Source organism: Hemibagrus wyckioides, linkage group LG28 (genome assembly GCF_019097595.1).
Source record: "Hemibagrus wyckioides isolate EC202008001 linkage group LG28, SWU_Hwy_1.0, whole genome shotgun sequence".
Lineage (NCBI taxonomy): Eukaryota > Metazoa > Chordata > Actinopteri > Siluriformes > Bagridae > Hemibagrus > Hemibagrus wyckioides.
The window spans coordinates 12519035-12542931 of record NC_080737.1 but is presented as its reverse complement, the minus strand read 5'-3'; the positions used below and the strand labels follow the sequence as shown (position 1 = coordinate 12542931).

General features: G+C 41.5%; 1 protein-coding gene across 1 annotated transcript in view; it reads left to right on the top strand.

Annotated features, from left to right (window-relative positions):
* Nucleotides 1-23897, top strand: part of spns2 (SPNS lysolipid transporter 2, sphingosine-1-phosphate) — a 67285-nt gene that overhangs the window by 4206 nt on the left and 39182 nt on the right. Inside the window, exon 2 of the mRNA XM_058382922.1 lies at nt 14646-14711. Within this exon, the coding sequence (XP_058238905.1) occupies nt 14646-14711 (66 nt within the window). The remainder of the gene's footprint in view (nt 1-14645; nt 14712-23897) is intronic.

Sequence of the window (23897 nt, the reverse complement as noted above, 5' to 3'; positions counted from 1 at the left end):
CCCCTTCTCCGTGTCTGCCAATCCATCTGCATTGTTGATTCAGAAAGAACGCGTTTGACCAGCGGCTTATATTTTAAAATTGGTAGTATGAGAGGATGCCTAAATCTGGTAGCCGTATAGTGTTTATGCATTAGGAAAAGTGGAATGGTGAAAAGAGACATCATGTCTTATTCGCTGTAGCGTCCAGTTTAACTCGCCATCTCTCATACCACTGAGAGAAAATCCTCTATTAGCGCCTATGCACAAATACACATACATCTACACTTGCCCTGGCTGTCATCCCCGGCCCTGTTTCCTTCTGCCAAGACATGAGAAGGCGATAACGCCTATCAGCACATGCAAGGCGTGCTGCATTACGTCATGCTTCTCACTCCTGTGCCCCACCACACACACACACACACACACACATTTTGCTCTTGCTTTAGTGACTCCTTGCATAATTGCACTCATTAGGCTCAGATTCTATGTCTGTCCTAAATATGCACAGGGTGGAGTGAATTAAAAAAAGAACTAGCAACGTAGAGAAACACCTACCTACAGGCCAGGTCACGGTTGTGTGTTTTTAACACACCCACTACAAATTCCCAGCCTGCATCTGAATTAAACTTTGAGGTCGGCAGCAGCCACATCAGCCCTCAATCTTTTCCTTTCTTTCCTCTATTTGTTCCCCACATATTAAAAAAGGGCTCCCCAACAAACCAAAAAAAAAAAGGCTTAGTAATTGGATTTTATGGGCTTGTCTAGCTTTTTTCTGGAACCTTCTCAAAGAACAAATGGCTTCCACTTCTGCTAAAGTTTATTTCCATATGCCTTGGACCCGCTGCATGCTTTTTTAAAATCCACTCCACAGAGTAGGGTTATGTTGTCATTACCGCTAGGTCTAACATGATATATACAGGACATATATTACACGTCGTCAAGTTGTTGTTTGAGGAAAGTGTAGCTGAAAGGAAGAGTGACATAATGTCGATAGCATGCGGATTGCTGTGGGAAACGGCTAGGTAGGTGGCGAGCTTTGGTTTCGTATCCGAGGTCTTCCTCCTGTCGCGATTTTTCATCTCGTGTGTGTGTGTGTGTTTTTGTTGGGTTGTATTTAGCTGACGGTGAGACCTGCCGAAAGTAAGAGCAGCTGGAAATAAGCTGTGCCTCTTCCTCTCTTTTGGCTGTGTGGCTTTCTTGTGGTCGCCGTAAGCATTAGTTCTGGCACGCTACTGCGTTTTCACTGACAACCAGAGGCTCCTCGGGAGGTCTGAATGAGAGAGAGAGAGAAATGTTATCTCAGTCAATTAAAACATCGTGAATGTGGGAAACGTGTAGTATTTCCTCTCCCTTATCTGAAATGAATCATCTATCAACCTGATTTTAGACAATTGTACTAATTTAACAATATCTATAAAATAATACAATTTACGCACGATATTGAGGGGCAAGTTTCTGCTTAAGAAAAGAAATAGAATAGAATAAAAGCAAACGTTACCTGCCATTTACATGCATTATCATTATTTAAGAAATAGGCCTAGAACAAGGTTCAATAACCTTATGCGTTTAAGATATTTTAGCGATCGAATTTTCCTAAGAAAATACTTCAAATCTTAGCAAGAATATATGATGATTAATTTTTTATTCCTTATTAAGAGTTAACAAACATAAGACTGTTCAGCCGTTCAGCCCATTTCTAGACATTATTAATAATCCTGGGCGTGAAATTGTCTTATTTGATGGGAAATATTCCTAAACAGGAGAAAAGCAAAAACCAAAAAGGACATTATTTCAAGAAAAAAAAAAGATTCAAGGTTTACATTCAATCAATTGTCGAGTGATAAATATGAGAAAAGTGTTCATTCTTATTATATTAAGTAAAGAAAGCAGGAACAAAACATCCATCTTGCCAAATACACAGGCATCATTCAGGCGTTCAGCTCAGTGTATATGTGTGTCCCGGTGTATAAATACACACTCATGACACTCACTGACATATTTTAGCATTTTCACAAAGTTGCAGTCTCACAAAGCCTCAAAGAAGTGTAAGCATTCAGTGACCCATCATCCTAAAATAAGCCCCGGTGGCTATTAGAGGCTCAGAGAAACCGGCGTGTGCTTTTGTGTGCTGTGTTTTGATGGGCTCCTCTTTCACCAAGTCATGCTCTTTAAATGAAGCGTTGCTGCTTCGTTTCCTTCTATAGCAATAGCTCTTGAGGTAGTAATGACACCCGAAGATTTATTTGGGAAAGGGGTCTGCTTTTAGCTCGATGCATGTCTGGACGGATACACGGATTTTTATGTGTGAGTTAAAATAAATGACAGAACGAGGTGGCAGGTTTGATGGACAGATGAAAAATGGGGAGGAACTGGAGATGGGAGGATAAGGTGACCCCTGAGGCGTGGACACCTGGGGGAAAGGGTGTGTCATGCAGAGAAAGTCTAGGTTCTATGGATCAGAGCTGTATGAGATCAGAGATGACCTCTGACCCCAGCATGATGTGTTTGGGATGACCTGGGACCCGAACCACGTCAGGGCTGGAACTTTATACTCATCCGTGAAGCTCTTAAACAGCATAATTGCCGAGATACAAAACGGAGTTCTAGGAATCTATGTGCCTGATATATAATTGGATTAGATCTGCAGTAATATCAGGGTGGATGATGTGTGTGGACAGGATTTATGCCCTGTGTCATTTATTTATATATGTGCCTTCCACACAATCCCATAAATATCATCTCCAAACAAGTAGGCATTTGTGGACTAAAACTAGCAGAGTAAAGCCTGGCTTGGAGTTTAAAGTAGCCATTGGAATCTTTCCACAGTGGCTAAACTAATATTTACACTGACCTTTCAAGCATGGCAGGGTTTGTCGAGACTTTATAAAGGAAGCGATCGTGTCATCTTTGTCCCATGTCCATGAGTCGCTGAGTAAATAATCAACAGCAGCCAGGGATTATTTAGCCTGTTTATCTCCAGGCCAAGAGAGATAGAGAGAGAGAGAGAGAGAGAGAGAGAGAGAGCGCTTAGCATCTGTTGTATGCCTGTGTTTATGTTTGTTAAAAGCGTACATCTGCTCATATGTGAATTTGCCTTTGTGCGCTTTTAGGACTTTGGTCATTGCAATGTTATCACACTCACACGTGTGTGTGTGTGTGTAAGAATGATTTTATTTGCCCTGAGTAACAGTTATTGTAATAGCTCGATAGATGCAGCGTATTAAAAGGCAGAGCAGTGTCTCAGGGGTATGTACTCAGAACTGTGGGTAAATTACAGCCCTGACCCTCTGTCGCTCCTCTGATGTATTTGTTAATGAAGAGGTCAAATGTCAGCTTTCGTGCAATTGCTCCTCACCAGATATAAGATTTTCAATCTTGGGATTGGAAAGCGGCTTTGATTTTCTTGGACAAAGCTGAAGAAAACCTGAGAATGGCAGGATTTTAGATATTTTTGACAGCCAATAAAAATATGATATGGACATGATATAAAACTGCATAGACAAAAGTTTCAGTAAAGGTCTGTCTAAAATGGGTATTTAACGCAAAGAGAATATAAAACGGCACAAAACTTATTGGAACATGGACATCTAACATGGAAAATGTAAGATAAAATTAATAATGAAATGAAATGTTAATTATATAACCTACTGTACAGGCAATAAAAATCAAATAAAAACGGAATAAAACAATGAAACTAAAAACAATTTAATAATTAAATCTAAATTAACCTGCAACCGAAATAATAATTATAATTTAAAGAAATTATGTATTTTGTTTTTTGTCTAAAATCCCAGTGTAATTAAGCTGCAATGGTCATAGTCATTAAAAAAACAGTTGTTTTGTTTCATTTGCTGTTGTAATAAAGAACAACATGACCTTTTCAATTTTGCAAACTACTTCCTGCATGTGTTTAAGGGTGTGTATTTATATAGAAGTGTCTCATTTGGTTTCTGCGAATGCACACATCCTTGTCTGTGCGTGGGCGTGATAACGTGTTATTAACGCTTGCTCCTCAGGTTTAAATTCCATTAGCGTTACCTCAACACTGGTATCAGCGTGTAAATGGAGCAGGACAATGTTAAGTCTAGAGACAGGTGTGCACTGGACAGACTGGCTTCCAGTCACCTGCCATTTCAGTCCATTAATCCACCTGAGGCTGGACGGTCACGCCTGGACGTCCTGCCATGCTCAAATCATTTCAGCATTCCAATAATTCTTCACCTCGGCTTGGAATGTTCTGAAAGGAGATCCACCTTTAAGTCCTGAAAAATGTGCATGTACTTACTGTGTGTCCAAAAACATAATCACTGCTGAATGAAACGAAACGTCTGTACTGGTAAGCGCAAACTGGGTTTGGCTTCCGTGAAGGTGTGTGTGTGTGTGTGTGCGTTCTCACAGCTGCGGAATGTAGCGGTGGCAGTGTTTGGAATGTGCCAGACTGCTTGTTTTGCTTTCCCACACACACAATTGCCTCTAATCACTTTTCTCATCCCACCCATATCTATCGCCTTAAATGTTACTGAATCATTCCAACCTCACATAGCGCATGGAAATATATAAACACTTTGCATTCTCGTCATTTCACTCGCCCATACCACGTCTTGGTGCTGACTGTCACTCAACCTTCAGATTTTTATCAAATTTTTGTGAAATATTCCGAAAGATCGTTTCCTGCATGCTAGCAGAGACCGGGTGAAGCTAATACATGCTGTGTCTGCGGTGTGCGTCCTGCAGGGGAGAATTAAAGCACGCTGGAAAAGAAATGAGCTTAATCTCAAATTGATGAAAGAGAAAGGGAGATAAATGGCAGAGCCGGAGTCAGGCCCTCGGAGAGCGCTGTGCGCAGGGATCGAAATAGCACTTTCCCCAGCGAGGACACCGATTTAACGAGAGCGGCGTGCGGGTCGGCGTTGACTGGGGTGAAATGGAGGTTTATGGAGCTCCAGTCAATTACAGCTACCATAGTAGCCCTTTGCATTATGCTGCACATATGTTTCTAATTCAGATATGGATTCAGTCTTGGCATCTTGTTGTGCATATTATCAGAAACCGCACCAGCACTGCCTTTTAATCCTTACTTCCAGTGCTCTTGCTGTCTTCCAGTCCATTGTTTGCTTTGATATTGGCTCACAAGTACTATTAAAATGGGTTCAAATTGGGTGCAGTAGGATTAGAACGCTGTGCTGTTACCTGTTAGTGACCTGGGGAAAGTGACCGAGCCTTTTTAAATATGGCTGCATAAGAGGACCTTAGGCTGGGAGCTTGAGGTATTTCAGGTATTTTGTGTCTTTAGGATGTTTAAGGTAATATTTGGATCATATTGGGTTTAAGTATTTTAAACAAATATATACCAAAAATGAAGCACAGATTTACTTATTTATTTATTCAGAAAGGCTTGCCTGTTGAGAACGGGATTCCACAAAATACAATACCATGAGCGTGTGTGTGTTTGATGGCATGTTGTGTGTGTGGGTGTGTGGGACCTGAGTAAGCGTAGGTGGATCGGTGATGCTAAATTAGTGCGAATGAGTCATTAAATATGTGCATACATATGTACACCCTGTGATTGAATTGTTGGATCGGTGTTTAACTCTGACCCGGATCAGGCATGTGCGATGTGAAGTGCTGCACAATGATTTTCTAGAATCCTGGTTATAGTAACTGCTTGATTAGGGTCGCAGTGGTGTAAATTAGGCTTCAATTTGCCTACAGAGGGCAGGAAAATGTGAATAAAAAATAATAATTGTGCAAGCAGGATTAAAAGCAGTCCTGTATGTGTCTCAAGATAAGAGCTGTTATATTAGCTGGATTGGATTATGAACTGGATTAACTGGAGTGTCAGAATTCAGGACAGTTCTACCTCTGAGTGTTTTCCCCCAGTGTTTCCAGGGGTTTGGTCTTGTGTAGCCAGACCTTCAGACTGACAGCATAAGGTCTGGACTTTATAGCAGCTTTTATTGGCGAAGGACCGCCCAAGGCGGCGTCTTACTGACATGTAGCGCAACCAATCACAGTGCATTTTGTTCAGCGTCATGTTTATGGTGCTATTAACTCTAAGACAACAGGAGTGTGTATAGTGAAGTGTATATACAGTGTACAGTGTAACCGGGGTATAAATATCAGGTAACACAGGAATATAGATGGCATGTGTGGCAAAAGGTGGACAGGATGCACAGAAAAGCATGGTTCGAGTGGCCAAAAAATATTTTTCTTAGGAATGTGTGACAGGAATGTTACATTCAGATTATGACTCAGTTCTGGAATGGGGAACTGAAATAGTAACTGATCCCAATCGCACAGGTATTTTTTATTTTTTTTCAGGCTGAAACAGTGCTTGTGTGTCTCTTCCTGCACTCCTCTGCTCTCTTTCTCTCTCTCTCTCTCTCTCTCTCTCTCTCTCTTTCTCTCCGGCCGCTCTGACAGCAGAGTAAAGGCTGCAGTTTGTTGATGCTAAATTGAGCTTGAAAAACCAGCCTTCAGGCTTTTCCAGCTTCGGCAACACTGAAAACATCAGACTTGTCCAATTTAGCTCTTCTCTTTTCTCCCTCTTACTCACTCCTACCCACTTCTTAACTTCTCTGTTTTGATTCTTTCGCACTCTACCTCCAGTCTATCTCTTGTAAATTCCGAGAACATCTCGACCCGAAGCTTGACGCTAGCATCGATCTTTCTGGATGTTTCTCTCAGACACTAATAAATTAAACATCTGTGTAGTTGTATCTCACCCAATCAACAGAAGTCTGAAAATTGGATTTGACTGGTCCAAAAAAAAAAAAACCCCACTATTCGCAAAGCATTTGCTTTCAAAGTCTTTCATCATCCCTTGGCAAACGTAAAAGCCTTGTGAAGTCTCTTTGTAATTCCACGACTGTTGCTACCTAAGCACATTGTTTTAGACAATTCAATTTACTGCCTCGCATGGACTGCCTCAAAGATGTCGGCTAATTAAAGCAAGCGTAGCGAGCGTCCTGCGCTGCGCATGTAAATGCTAGTAATTAAAGCAGCTAATCAAGCAATTCAGTCTGTCATTCAGAGCTAATTATTCTCGGAACGGGGCTCTGCTGACCCTCCGGGTGAATCCCACCCACACCACACGCTGCTCTTTAAAAACTCGTGATTAGCACGCAGTCGCACGCTGTAATGAAATATTCCAAAAAATTAAAGTAGAGCATTAGGATTATTAAAACTCCTCAGTCAGGAATACACCCAGGTGATAAAAGTGTTTAGTTTAGCAAAAGTGTTTTGGAGTTAGCGTCAGAGCTAACCCCAAACCCGGCTGGCTCATGAGATTACAATTTGGTGTTCTTGCTAGCACAAGGTCAATCAGATGCGTGTCAGTGCTAGCTGAAACATGTTAATTGAACCGCTTGTATTATAGCCAGTGCATGCGTCTTAGCTGCTTGCTCGCCCTTAATGTGTCATCTCATTATGCCAAAGTGGTCAGTCCCTCCAGCCTTAATGAAACACTAGTACATTTTTCTGGCAGGATGAGCTAAAAGCTGTCTACAAGACGACGCTCTTTAAGTGATTAGACCCGCAGTGCAGCCTTTTTGTCTATTAGCATATCTATGGTGACTTTGTCCGGCTGGATAAGGGTCAGTGGGGGAATACAGAATACTTTTGCTTTGCTTCACTCCATTTCCTGCAATGGCTATATGTCTGGCAAGTTAGCTCACAATCCTGAAGATTATACATTATTGATACGCTACGCTGTATGTATGACTGGTATCTCTGGAAGACTTTCTCTCGCTTTATTCCTCTCTGTTGCTTTTCGGTCATGAAATATTTAGCAGTAGTCCGGTAGAACATTGGAATGGAAGGTGTAGTGTTTGTGCATTGTGTTTGTGCTTCGGTTTTGGGAAAAACTGACATTGTTTCTGTGGCTATGAGTCTGCTATGGTTTGGTTATTTGTATGTGAGGAGTGAATATTCATCTGGATTAATCATAGCCTCACTGGTTGACACAAAAACATTTGTGGGAGACCAGAATAAAAGCTAGGATAAAAATGAAAGATAACAACTACTAAGTCTGATGGATCGGCTATGACGAGGGAGGGAGGTCTGCTAGTATGTGTGTTTTTGCTGGTGGTTTGTTTGGTTGAATCTGCTTCTTTCAATCGCTGCTATGTCTTTTCAATTTAATTTATTTGTACAGCACTTTTAACCATGTCTCAAAGCAGCTTTACAGAAGTATAGAAACATAGTTTAAAGTTAATATTTATCCTTAACATTTATCCCTAAAATCTCTTTTCTTAAGCTATGATATAGCTAGGCAGCTAGGATGTCAGTGGCAAATGTTAAATTTTCAGACATTTTCAGGAAAAACATAGCTTTTTAAACATACTGTTTAACTACTGAGAATACAACTGTGTATTTTATCAATGCACTTTTATTATTATGCAATTTACAGGTGGCATGATGCTGTAGAGGGTATTTATGCATGGCGCGTGTGTGTGTGTGTGTGTGTGTAGTACAAAGGACTGGTGTTCCATTCAGAATGGTTAAAGCGCTCCTGGGATATGCTTTGGTTTTTATTATGACAGTGTGCACTGAAAAGGAATAAATGATCTAGAGTACATAGCAGTTACCACCCAAAACATTAGCCATGCAATCTCTGGTCATTTATACACACATCTGCAACACACCAAAGATCTGTGATGCAAGATGAAAGCAGTAAAATCGAGCGTCTGCTGCAGAACTGTATAGGAATTCCGTAACACACCGCATACATGCTTCTCCTTTACCACATGTACTGTTCTCACACATCTGCACCGTGTTTGCATGGAGAGCGTGGGCGTTTATAGAGTGGAGTGGAAAAAGGGAAAAGCATTCCCCGTTGTCTGCCTCGGGCACGTGGCCAGCGCTAGGCAGGAGGAGGAAGGACCCGCCGGTCAGGAGCCCGCCGACCACAGTCGGGCATATTTGTGGCTAGCCCTTTCTCTGCTGCTGCACTCATTTATAGTGTGCTCACTGTAGAGGAGCTAGAGACAGGCCATGATTTGTGGGATGGGCTGTTCTCCCCTCCCTTCAAACACACTTAATTGCTTGCACACACACCACACACACACACCACACACACGCGCACGTTTCGCTAAGCTGTGGGTTTTATATCGATCCCCGTGACACATCAAGAGGGATTGCCCCATGCTTGACTAGGAAGAGAAGGAGGGATGGAAGAGGAGAGAAGGGAAAGATGAAGGGAGCAGGCAGGATGTGTCTCTGTCAGCAGCAGAGCTGTGACTCCCTCCGTCGTTTCACAGCACAAAAAGGAACGGGGGTGAGAAAATGCCTGAGCACGCAACAGAGGAAACATTTCCTTACCACAGAGCGTAGCGTTACATTTACACAGGATATGGAACCGTATGCTCGGCCAAGGAATTCTCATATGCAGTTTGACCTCGGTGTGCCTTCTCTTTTCTGATTACTCTAAGTTTTGCTTATTTTCCTAACCCACACTCCCTTATTCTCTTCCACCATCCACGATTCGTCTCTTCTCCACCGCCACCACAGTAAATAGGCCGATCAACTCTCTGCCCTATCCCTAACCTACTTCTCGAAAATAGCACGATGGGGGGTATGTGGGTTTCTGCGGTTCTCTCGGGGGAAAGGCAAAATAGGTCTGTCCTACTCCTACGATGTACTTCTCCATGTCTGACGACTGCTCGAGAGACCCCGGGGTCTACATAGTGACGTGTCAGCCCTAAAATTACCCAGGCTTGGGTGTGTGAGTAAAACCCCCTCCTTTGTCAAGGAGTGCCGAAGAGGAGAACAGAGCGGCGGTTGTGTTTGCCCAGGCCGAATTGATGACTGTGTTTTGGTTTCGGCCCTGGAAAACAAATTGTCATGTCATTTTGGTCAAGACTCCTCAGAGGGGAAAGAATTCTGGCTTCCCGGTTATGAGACTGACGATATTTCATAACAAAAAGCAAACTGAAAGAGCGCAAGCTATCCTCTCTGCTTCTTCTGCTCCCACTTGGCATAAACTCAGAGTGAAGTCTCACTTCAGGCTGCTCCATCTAAACAAGGCAGATTTCATTGCAAGTACATTTTTGAGGATAGGATCAAGCATGCATCAGCCATGCATGCACAATTACTCCTGCTTCTAAACTAATGTGTAATAGGTACATCACTGCAATAAAACCATGGATAGCCTGGCCATGACCTTGAACAAATTCCTTTGAGGCCACCAGAAGCATGTCGTTTTACCCCCAGCGACAGTGAAGTGCACTTCTCACCGACGTATTGACCTGTGGATGGCAGACGGACAATTCATGGATCCCCCGAGACAAGTCAATGTGGTGAAAGCATCAATAGCACCTTGTCATCCGCATGCATAATGGCTTCATTTATATGAAGCTCGAATGGATCTGTTACTTTAGCCGTTGAAGCTGGACTGAAAATAGATGACTCTCTTTTGCTGTTGCTCTAAAAATCAGAAGAATTTAAACAATTTTGAACGGAGACATTTATTAATCTGGATTAATCTAGATTACAGGCACATCAATTAAACTATCAGCTAAAATACCTCTGAAACAAAGGTCAGTTTTTCATCACTGTTTAATTATCAGATCTTCTTCAAAGCACATGATGAACAGTGTTTACAGAGATAACTTCTCTGGAAAGAACCCAGCGCATTGCTAACAACGTTCTGCAATGGAGTATGAAATCACACGGCATGATTAAGCGACAGAAACAGGCAGGGCGGCATTCTTTTACCCGAGCAAGTATGCGTTGCAGTATCTGCGTTCTGCCACAGCAATTCCGAAAAAAGCCTTCTGGCTCTACGCAGGTGATATAACCACCTGCAAACAACACTTGTTCAGAAGCACATAAAGCCGTGGGGGCAATTACACCTGCCACCTGTAGCAATAAATAACTGTCATGACCGTAATGTACAGAAAGTACAGAAAGTGCTTTATGTATTTTTTTTATTCACAATCCTTGCCGTCTTCCTGTATCACTGATCATCGGTCAACCTTGACCTCTCTCGGTCTGCATGTCCGGACTTTGTTACCATGGCAACAGAGGTGGATGGCAGAAGGTCGAAGATACCAGTTTGGCCATTTGGGCCATTTGCATGCTGCTGTTGTTTGCCCACACATGGCTAGTCCTGCCAGGCAAGCGATGAGAGCGCTGACCTCCATACAGAAATGATGCAATGTGCAGTCAGAGTTGTTGTCCTCCATTTCAGCCAGGCTGAAGATTTCAGACTGCCTTTTTTCCAGTTTATGAAAAAGCCTTTGCTCTAAAAAAAAAAAAAAAATGTTGGATGCCAAGTATGAGCCTGGTACATAATTCAAGTTGCTGTTGCACCAAAACTTGCTGACTGGAGACTGGACGTCTATCAAAATACATGAGATATTAGGACAAAGTACAAGTCATTGGGATACAATATACTACTGTACTGTATATAATACTGGATTGGAAAATGAACAGATGTACAGATACAGATATGAATAGGATGTGCACTATTCTTTATTTGGGCATCTGGTAGATAAATGACCGAAGACGCAATTTCATGTACACTTTTCAACACTAGTATGAAGCTGATGAGACAAATAATCACTTATAGATCTTTTCCAGCCCTTTACCAAGAGCAAACGGTATAAAATAAATTTGTTAAAAAATGTTGTACACAAGAAAAAAACAAAAATGATTGACAAAAAATGGACTAGAGTGATGTAGCTGAGGTTGAGGAACTGTGAGAGGAACCATTCATACACCACACTGACAATTTTTTCATTTCACACCTCCTGTGTGTTCTCCATTTTTTCCTCAGACCTTTCTTCTCAACCCAAACAAAATGGAAATATCAGACATTTTCCATCATCAGTATAAACAAATGAATTATTTTGTGGCTGCAAGTCTGATAAAGAATGAGTCAGGGCTTTCAGTGTGAGACGTGTGTTTTTAATCTCTGTTGGGAAAAACCTTACACAGAATTTTAGTGGTTGAAGATAACAGCTTAAAATTCTCGACGAACAAGCATTTGGGGCATCTCAAAACATTTGTGGGAAAAAGAAAAGTTTTTTGGAACTGTTCTATGAAGATATTTTCTGTAGAAGACTAGATAAAAAACAGAAATGCTTGAAATGAAAAACTACAAAAGCCCCGAGTGTCTACTTTCATATGAGTCATTAGGCACCACTGTAGAGTGTGACATGACATAGACATTCATTGCTGAACACAGGCACAACAAAACAGGTGCAAATTCCATTTTTTTTAGAATTGCCTCTGGGAAAAAACAGTTAAGGTCAGGCCCACATCATATTTATATCTGAATAAATATACAAACATTTTGTATCTCTAGACAGATACGGATACGCCACACCTAGTACGGCACCCAATAGTGTCCTGAATGATTCAGAGCACTAACACTGACTCCTTCTTCATGCTGAAACCACATAAACTTGGTTTAATTTGTCAATAAATCATTCCAAATCTCTTCATTGTCTGCTTCTCTTTTGAAGAAAGTAAAAGTATCTTTCTTTCAAGTAACAATGAGGATCGAATTGAATAGCTTTAGCTGGTTTATCCGGTATTTTATAAAGCTCTGTACAAACTACCGGCGGGCATGGCGGGTACGGTGCTGTTTTGGCGGCCATTCTAGCACCATCTGGCACAGGGATCCCCTTCCCTATGGGGGATTTGAGAGCGAGACCGAACAGAGGTGGGTGACTGGCTAATTACAGCGCTACCTGCCAAAGACAAGAAACAGAAGGACAGGGACGGTGTCTGAACAGCGTTATCCAGACCCTAGCTGGCAGCAATTGTTATTTTAGAACAGAAATCAGTTTTCAAGAACTTTGTCGTCCCCCCAGACGTTTCTTGCCCCTGCCGCAGGTATTCGGTGTTGATTGCTTGGTTCTGGTGTCAGCTTAAGAGTTGCAAAGATGATACCCGTTAGGGGGGATGAGAACAGGTTTTGGAAAGGTTTTCTTTTTCTGAAGGCAAAACAGTTGTCTAGTACCCAAAGGACTTTGGATAGTTGGGAAGCTTCTTTAGAACGGAAGGCTCTCAATTATTCAGAAATAAAACGAAATAACACTCTATTTATTATTATAGCCGATAGCTGCATGATTTGATACAATAGAGTGATTACAAATTTATTTAAGACAAGTGCTTCATTTCCGGCAGGGCTCAGATCCAAACCAGCATACCTCTTTCTCAGAACAAAATGTATCTACCTTAATGATGTGACCGTTAGACAGAAAATCCTGATTGGCTATGGGGGGAATGCGAGCAGGTGGCAGCGTCTTGCTTCGCAGGAATGTTGTATCTTGCGAGAGCGAGTTTCCACCTGCCCGAGCTTTTATCTGTCTGGTGACAAACCAAAATGATGGCAAAGCTCAGGCGATAATAGGAATGAGAAGTAATCTCGGTGTGATAATACAGGAAATAAATAAATAAAATGCACTATAACACTGTGAGGCGTTTCAAGATGGTTAAACTTGGAAAACGAAAGTTCACCCGTTGCCTTAAAGCCGTGAGAACACTCACAGGTACTCAAGACAATGCATTAAAGTTTTAATATTTGAAAACGTACAAACTTGAGTTCAATATCCTAAACAAGACCGTTGGAGTCAAAGAGCAGAAATAAGTCCGCATCATTTCCTTGTGCTATAATGTTTTACAGTGAATGCATATAGTGTGATGACTTAATTATCCAGCAAAATCTCTAGTTTTCAATTAACATTGTTAGAGTTTATACAATTCTTCAATCCTTCTCGACACCAAATAAGTGCTCTAAACAGTATGGGTGTTAATTCGTTTCAACACTCTGGATGACTTGGCTGAGCTACACCGCAAAACTAATCACACAATCGCAATTTGTTTTGTTCTTGCTTAAATTGTTTTGGTTTTTTAAGGAAAAAAAAAATACCCCTAAGCTAGGCTATAAATAGGCCGTTATTGCATGCGGACAAACGGGCTAGTGAAGACGTAATGATGAGATTGAATACTTAACCTTGTTGATGCAGTTAAAGACATGATCATTTGAAGCCCTGTGAAGTGTGTCAAGTCAGCAGAAATCTTACACCATGCTGCTGAGATCTTTAGGGGCATAATCAGGATTTCTTAGCTGATTAGGTAAAGCCACAGTTTTTGGGCTTTTGGAAATCTTCCCACTTGTGGGGTTTAGTTCCAACCTTAATCCCATACACCTGATCCTGCTACCTGAAGTGTAGTTATAACTACAGTCAATCATGGAATACAGTAATAGAGTAATAGAATAATAGCGGTACAGTATTTACTCACAGCTGTGTGTTTTGAAATGCCTTATTTGGCCTAGACAATAGTGCGTCCACTATTCTGACAAGCAGATTGTGGTTATTTTTTATTTGCTGAGAAAAGAGAAGTGAGAAGAATGATTTAGGAGCTATTTATATTTGAGAACTTTATATAGCCAGACATTGAGTTACAGAGTTATGTGTGGTTTCCATGTTGCTTCTTAATTCGCTAGAGACTTCAAGACCTAAAAATGACATCATAAGACTTAAAAAAAAAGCAGTATTTTTTATTATATTATAAAAAAATTTTAGTGGTCTGTATTGCCTGAACAGAACTGTACATTAATTAAGAAGCTTTAAAGTACTCTGTGTTGTTATGTGATAGGACACTAGTAATGATTCTCTCTCTCTCTCTCTCTCTCTCTCTCTCTTTCTCAGGCGTGCTGCGAGACATTCAGGAACACTTTAAAGTAAAGGATAGCGGAGCTGGCTTGCTACAAACAGGTAAGTCTCTCCAAATCCCATAATTACACTGCGTTGCAACCAACCACTAAGCACTAAACATACCCCCCCCCACGACACACACACACACACACACACACACACACACACACACTACAAATGCTGAAACACTCTTCTCATGTGTAAAGGGACCTATTACCAGAAGCCACTGAGCTGCTTAAATCCACACTGACTGGCACGACAAAAGGATAAAAGAGCAACTAAAAGGTCTGCCACATCTCTTAAAGGTCCCCTTTCCCCTCCACCCCCCATCCCTCCTCCTCTCTCTATGTCTGGGTAATTGAGTGAGCTTAAAGCTTACGTTTTGGTATAACAGGAGGCTGTGGACTAAAACCAAACCCTGAACCGGGGACATTAATGCGACATATTTAGTCAGAGAAAGAATTCATACAGTGTATAGAAACTGCCTTGAATGTTATTTAAAGTAACGTGAACAGGACAAGTCATCATGGAGCGCTGTGTATTCTGAGCGTCTGAATTCGCTGTCTGCTTCCTGTCGCTGCGAGGAAAGCCCGGGTTTATACTGGAGCCCAGTGTGTGCTTCTAAAATCAATAATGCTTTCATATATTTCTTTTATTTTTTCTTTTATTTCAGTTTTTAAAAGGGGGATGTAGTGGCAGATCCAACAGTGCAGGGCTTGTGCAGTGTAACGAAAATATTAAAGACATAAATAGATATTCAGGCAGTGTTCTTGAGTCAGTGTCAATCAGAGTTTAAAAAAAAAAGAAAAAAAAGAAATGCTTATTAGTTGCTGATATTAATAATTCCATTAAGATATAATGGAACTTGATGGGCACTTTGAGTTATAAATGAATATAGAATAGAATTTGACTGCGTTAATACACAACCATTTTAGTAAGACTTTTCATTCGTTTTCAACCCAATGGGTGTGTTTAGTCCAGACAACGGGTGTTGTATTAGGCAGGGGGAGCAGGTATTTCTGCTGGTACAGGCACGGCTATTCTGAGGGTTTGGGTTGGGCTTCCTGACCCAGGCTGCCTCAATTAGGCTTTTGTAAGAGAGAGCCGTTATGTAGAAATCCCATTGGATGCTGGGAGTCGACTGCATTTGGTGACCTTGGCAAACATAGATGCACACGTCCACAGGTTTTTAAGGACACATGCACACGCACACACACACACACACGCACGCACACACACACACACACACACACACACACACACATAATGCCCCGTAGTGCCAGGGGAAATCTGAGATCGAATTTAGATGGTGTTTGTCTGTTACTTTAGTTCATTTGTTTTGAAGATATTAAAATATCTGGACCATAGGGGCTTGGAAGATATTTCCTTATAAAAATTGCCTTTTGTTTCTATGTTGCTTAATGTTTTCATTAAAAAAAATCCCTCTGTACTTAGGTCTCTCTCTTATCTGCTTATTTTAGCTGTCTCCAATAAAACACTTGAATTTATTAAAACACTGTGTTGACAAGACGGACAGAAAGAAGACGATAAGAGCAGCGTAGACAGATACATACAGGGAGAGATAACTTATTATTACTTTTGACTGGGTGATTGCTTGGAGACGCTGGTGATTGGTTTAGTCCCAGCAGGGAGTGCGTGCTGTTGGTTCATTCTCAGCAGGGGGACTGGGCTACTGGCTGCACACACCAGAACGAGCATTAGTTGGACGCCAGTATGACATTTGTTTGGATGATTCTTTGGCTGTTGGGAGGCAGAAATTGCCCAATATGTCTTAAATAAAACACTGCATGATTAAACCCTCCCAGAACAGTATGACATACAATGCAGGAATCAGTTAAAAACTAGACTGCAACTAGGCCACATTTATAAGTTAGCTACACTCTGAACCATCGTTACGTTAAAGTTTTAAAAAATATATCAGACACCACTCATGTTTCATACTACATACAACACAATTTTTCTCTACCCTTTGTGGCTAGCTAACATTCGACTTAGTTAGCAAGCTAGCTATGTCGTTAGCAAACATTACTCTAGCTAGAATGAGCTAGTTTGGATTATGTCATGATCCTACGAGCGAATAAACCACATGTCACCTGCTAGAAGTTATGATGTGAGATGGTGCTAAATGGCGTCCATTTTTCAATCAACAGTGACCTTTGAATGCTGCTGCTAAGGCAACACAACTTGAGCACTGATGTATAATAATGAAGGATCATAGCAACAGTACAATATAAAACTGTAAAAAAAAAAGTCCAGACAGTAACAAATGAACACTGAAGGAACTCATTCAACCCTCGAGATTTGCAGTATACAGCGTGGTTTAATGTAGAGCGGATGGAGAATGTGCATGTGTGTGTGTATTTAACTGTGGCTCAGCATGAGCTCTGATCCCTCTGACCTCAGTCTCACACACTGCTGCAGAATTTCGTACGCTTCAGCCACCGGCCGCATGTGCGTGTAGAGTAGAGGTAGAGTGTGGGTGTGTGGGGTCACCTGGGAACATCTGAGACATGCGTGAGTGTGTGTGATTGAGTGGGAATACTGGTGTGTCTTTTACTCTAGTGTAACATTGAAGTCTGGGAGAGGTCACGGATAAACCTTTTTTCTCCCTCAGTAATAGAAAATAGAGATTGCTCTGCACAACATTTTGTTTTCAAGTGGAAAATGTAATACTACAATGTGGGAGTATTTTTCATTATTTTTATTGGAACACAAATCCGTTTATTCGAGTAGTTTTTAGCTTAGGCGGTTTACTGACAGAGCAAAACAAAAGCCTTGAAGATACAGCAAACTGGAGATAAAGATAATTTATCTGCAGTAAATAAAGGCATTATTTAGAGCACAGATATTTTGATTGCTTTATTTTATTTATTGTTGATTGAAGCAGCAAATAGCTTCCATGAAATTCTCAATCGCAATCTGTGTGAGCTACTATCTAGCTAATTAACATTCTGCTCCCTCACCACTCAGTGACCTGTATGTTATTTTTGACTCGCTTGCCGAAGCAAATCTGTCGACTGAACGTTCCTTCTAACACATCTGGTCCTGACTTGGCCTCCACAGCTGAGATGATCTAAAACTGCCTCTGTTTTAGTCTCACCAAAATACCAAAGACTTCCAATAAAGCTTTCCAAACTCTCCACTTTAAGCCTGTTAAAGCTTATAATGAAGCAATAACTGAAGATTTGAAAGGTTTTATATGCTGACCTTTATTTAAAGCTCACATATATTTGTTATAAGTGTTTGTTTTTAGTTTTCACTATGCATCCTTATATCAGGTCATTCAACAAATAATGACCTGCATATGCCTGACCTCAATAAATGACACCCTAAGAAGCGACACCTGGTATGTATGTAAGTGACATAGTACAGATATAGTAAATGCGCCATCGATTCATGATCTCCAGTTATGAGAGCAACAAGAAGCAACAAGCAAACGTAACATCGCAACACCGGACTATTGCATTTGACATTAGGGGATGGACAGTCCTCGTGAAACTTCATCCGCACCAAATGGGCTCTCCTGATCAGTACGGTATGTGCTTTAGGCTGTAGCGTTCACACCTGTCAGCCATCTTTTCAGCTTCCACAATGATGAGCATTCCATGACTCTTTGCTTGTCACTATGTTGAAAATTGCCGTTCCCATCACACCCTGGGAAGCCTGTTAGACCAAGTTAAGTCCGGCGGTCCCTTTGTCAACACCCGACCTTAACCGATAGGAGGTAAACTACAATGAGGGTGAAAAGGCCACGTTTCTGCTGTGCTGACATCAGCTCTGTAATGAATGGGAAGTATCAGGGTCTCTTAAGAAAACAGATCTAACATGCTGCTAAGCCAGGATACCCGCAGGGCATTGTGGTTAATTGAAAGGTGAGGGGAGGAGGGCAGAGGGAAGAATAGGGAGACGGAATGGGAAAATGGAGACGGCTGACTGTGGATGAGGTTACTGTCCTGAAGCAATGTCAAAACTTTCCTTTTGTTTGATGAGAGACAGGGGTATTTGAGAAAGTGAGCAGCTTCAAAATGGAGTAGACGCTGCTTTATCCTGGTAGGATTTTCATTTGAAAGAAATGAGAGTCATTTGAAACAAACTGGAAGGATGAAAGAGACAGTTTTTTTGGGGGAAAAAAGCTAAATTATGTTCATTTGCCATCATTGTTGGTTTTGGTGGTTAGAAATTCAAACTTCACAGCTAGTCTTTTTCTGAAATTCGCATTATTGACCTGTAGCAGCATTGCTGTGATGTTTAGGCTATGTGGGTGATGTGGTAGCTTAGCGGTTAAGGCATTGACCTACTGATCAGAAGGTTGTGAGAATCCCAGGTCCATCATGCTGCCCCTTGAGCAAGCCCCTTAACCCTCAATTGATCAGAGTATCTCAAAAATAAGATGAAATGTAAGTGGCTCTGGATAGGAGCATCTGCCAAATGCCATAAATGAATGAAGATCGAATGCTGTACAAATAAACATAGAAGACATGTATAACCGCAACAGGTAAAATTCAGTCACCACCAATTTTCTCTTTGGGCTCTGTATTGTGAGTAAACGTTAACTGTAGGAGGTCTGACTGCTTACAAAAAGGTTGCAATTCTGATGTCACATCTCCTGCGAATGAAGGTTACCTGCTTCGCCTGCAAAGATCTCAGAGTTCAAGAGGTCATGGCCTGAAATGAAAGGAGGCAGGTGTTGTCTGGGTGTTCTGTGTGTGTCCGGAGCCACTGCGGCCTGTTCACATTCAGTTCAGTTCTGAACACAAGGCTTCTGTACTGTCTGCACCTCAGCCCGTCTAGCCGACGCGTCTGAGATACGCAGGCACGTGTCTGATTTAGTTACAGTGGCCGGAGTGTGTGCTGTCATACAGGGCTGTTGGGTGAGGGTGAGTGATTGTGGTACAGGTGGATTTTCTCACTCTGTGTAAGGATAGTGGGTTATTCAATGCTCCATATGATATGAATTAAATATTCCAGGGAGATTTTTGAAGAGAGTTTCAGCATGTCCACAAGAATGTACAAGAAGTGTGAAATCTCCACACACACACACAGCCAGCTCGTGCTACTGTAGCTCTACTGTATGTTTGCCTAGTCACTGATTCCTCATTCTCAGTTTTCATTTTAATGGAGGTTTCTTCTGTTCTTGATTTCTTTGGCTGTGACTGAGAGGAGCTGTCTGTGTATTATCAGCTGTGCTGTCCTTTCACACACAGACCACAGCTGCTTCTCTCCCTCTCTCCTTCTCTCCCCCCCTCCCTCCCTCCCTCCCTCTCTTTCTTTCTTTCAGACCTCCATGTTCATGTAATTAGGTGCCTGACATGACACGGTCTCATCGTCTCTGCTCGGCAGCTGTTACACTTCCACCGATAGACACCTTGTTAAAAAAAAAATGCTAGAATTAAGGAGGGGAGACAGGATAGTGATTGAGAGATAAAAAAAAAATTGATTGAGAGATTTAGGGAATGAGCAAAATAGAGACAGGCAGCTTGTAAGGGCACTTAGTGAGACCGTGAGAGCTAATGATGCGTGGTCGTATCGATTCTTTATCCTGCTCGGATTTGGGGAATAAACAGACGCTGGGGCTTGTCTTCGTATTCAATGCCAGGGATCGTCAGTTTATTCAGTGACGCAGAAAGACCGGGTCTGAAAGGGGTTATGAAATGCGTGATGGCCTTCCACATGTATTTGGATGTCGTTTCTAACCATTCAGTAAAAATCTGCAGGATATTATGTAGCGTCACTGTATTCTCTCTTTGTCCCAATGTATAAGTAAGGGAAGTTCTCAGTTTAGCATTTGATTTGCACACACACACTTTTAATAATGTCTCTTTGCAAAGGTATTCACCATTGATTGACACGTACATCAACAAATCAATACAAGTCTGGTCTACGCCCCAACACACGGCACACACCCATGTACGGTATGCTTACTCCATCATCAAGGTCAGGGGAGAAAGGAAGGTAGGGAGTGGCTGCACTGGTGGCACAGAGTGGCAGCTTTCTCTTCTATAACAAGCCATCCGATTTCATACCTCCAACTCTATAATACGATAATGCAAATAATTGTATGCTTTGCGGCATAGGGTTATTATTACAAATCTGTCTGCAAAGGAAGAACTGTTCAGCATTAAATTTTCGTTGCATGTTGTTTCAGTGTGGAACTGAATTGATAGTTTATTCATGGCTGAATAATTCAACTTTGAAGTGTGAAGTGTGTCTGTGTGTAAATAACACATACCTAAATTTTGTGTACACACTCTTTTGCTAGAGTCGGATGGTTTTGAGTCTATAAATTCAAACCACTAGGTTATAAACTGCTGCCAAACACACACACACACACAGACACACAGAAACACACACACTGTTGCGCTCTGTTATTTGAGAATTGGTCTATCATTAGATATATAGCTCCTGTATTTATAACAGAAAAGGAACGCTCCGCACCCTGTTTGGAAGAAAAAACACAAATCCCAGTATACCATACTGCACAGTCCGGCTACCATAAAATACCAGAACAGTCCCTGGGATTGGAAACACGTTGGCCACTGCATTTTGGTTTATCGAAAAAATGCAGCATATTCTTGAGGGAGCAAATATAGTATACCACATAATATACAGTATTTTCCATTTCTGTCTCCAAAACAGAAGACCACTGTGACATGGTAATGACTAGATTTGATTTCCCAGCAGTCAAATGCATGCAAGTTATCGATCTCAGGGTTTTTATGAATAAGCTTGAATTGGTGCAAAATTTGTGTTTACACTGTTCATTCACACGTATACACACGCTTCAGAATTGACACCCCTCAGCTGTGATGTGTGGGGTTAGGATTTACTGTAGGATCAGTTGCTGTTTCTTTATCACACACACACACACATACACACACACATACATGCTGAAAGCATTAGTTCCATATATGCGTGTTCGGCAAACACACTCCTAACCCTGAACACTTGGCAGCTTGCAGTCTGGGTGTTTTCCGAGAGCGGCTTTTAGCCGCTCGCATTCCAGTGAGTCCAAAGAAAAAATGCCTGGTAGGACTCGGGGAAGTCCTGCTCCGCAAAACACATTCATCAAATGATGGACGTGGCCGTGGGAAGCCTAGACACACACATGCTTGTAAACGGAGAATACTGAAGTCTGAAAATGTGTTGAAATGATTTGAAGACAGTGACTGGGTGGAATGTGAAGGGTGCCTGCGCTGATGTGTGTGTTTGTGTGACACGGTATGTACAGAGCAGGGCTGTTAGGCGTGATTCTCCAGGCAAAGGCTCAAATCTTGCAAAGTTCAGCTGCTTTGACATGTTTGTCAAAGAAATATGTCAACAGCCTCTTAATGTCTGTCACCTCCTGTTTTTAAGGCACACTTTGTTTGAGTGTCTTTATTAAGAGCCTGAAAAGGTCCAAAATAAGCATCGATTTGAGAACACAATGATATTAACATGAATATCAGTCTGTTGTAGAGAACTGTAACAGAAACCATCTAGAAGTGTTGACTATGTAACTCTTGCAGGATTTGTGGCCATCTATCAAATTTGCTGCAGTAATACACAGAAGTGATGTTCTGGCAGAGCAAAGCGAATCCTACCCTGCCATTTTTCAGTCCAAACGGAAACACTTTAACATTTTTATACTCTTATTAACCGCATAGTGAACCTCCTTCTTCTGAACATTCTTCGCCAGATAGACATCATTCATCCCATCTGATGGCTGATATAACAGCATCTCTGGATATAATGTCTGGGTGTGTGTCAATCAGGTGTACATTGATGACATCATCAGAGGTGTGTGATGTCATCAGTGTGCGCCTGATTGACACGGAGATGCTGTAACATCTGTAATCACTGATCACTGGGACTTAATCCTGAATCTCCTTCCAGCACCACATGCATTCACACATACAGACACACACACACACTACAACCTTGCCGCAAAAAAGATTTGTGAATGTATCAGGGCAACATGAGTGCTCGCAGCAATTTTAGAGGCTGATGCGATCAAGTGCTAAATCACTCTAGTCCTCTTATCTCACCCTGTGAACTATGAATAGAGCTTGACACAGACACTAGCAATAGTATAATAACTAAACTCCTGTGTAATATGATGCCATGTCATTCTTAGTATGGGTTCTGTTTCAGATTAGTCTCGTGTGTGTTCAAAGGATCTTGATTCCACACACTCACACACACACACACACACTCCAATGGGAGCAGATTTGTCATCAGCTGAACTAGACAGAAAAATAGACTGTTTAAAAGCTCCAAAATATGGATTCCATGCGTCACATAGAAATGTCTATTTAGCCTAGATCATTTTTCATACAAAAGAAGAGGAGTCATAGTGTGGTAGGACCAACGGGTACAATCCGATTTTCACATTTTCCTTTGCAAACTTTCCTTTCCTCCTCCTTTAGCAGTAAATGACACACGGCTTTAACGTTTACTAGACGTGATCAGCAACTCAGAGCTGCCGGGTTGGTTTCAGCAACCTGAGAGCGACAATAAACCCTGCTCTTAGTTTATGTTTGCAAAGCAAAAGTTTGCATTAGGTGATAATGGTTAAATTTAATGGTGTTTGCATTCGCAGTGACGCATCAGTGCTGTAACTACAGCGCAAACGGCTCATTCTTGCTCAAAGTTCTTGAGTAAACATGACAGACTCAATTAATATTCATACTCATACTTATTTGCAACTGATTAACTAGCACTCTTTCTTCCTTAGCTGCCATTATCATCAGGTTTTCTTGGACATGGGACGCATGGAGCACATCGGATCCTCCACTTGTCCAGTTGATTAGCTGTAAATTACTAATTTGTGAACGAAATCCTACTTTAGTAGCTTTTTATACTCATCTATGATGACTCTGATCTCTGTGATCTCAGGCCATTAATCCTGTTTAAGGACATTTATATCCTCCAAGGGCCTAGTTGTATTATATCCTTTCAGTAATTTACAAACATAGGAGACATTCATCATTCAGCTGTTTATGGAATGACAAAAGCCTCCTTTGGCAGGTTCAAAAGACGTTTTGGGTGTCATTAGACGTGTCCATTATCTTTTTTGAAAAGCTGCGTTTTCCATAGAACTCGGCTTTGTTCCTAAAATGGCGCCGTTTCCTCTGTCGCTCTGCTGCATGTGTTTGTTTTGGCTTCATTCATTTCCAGCATACAGTCATACAGTACACCGAATACAGTGGATAGATAGATAGATAGATAGATAGATAGATAGATAGA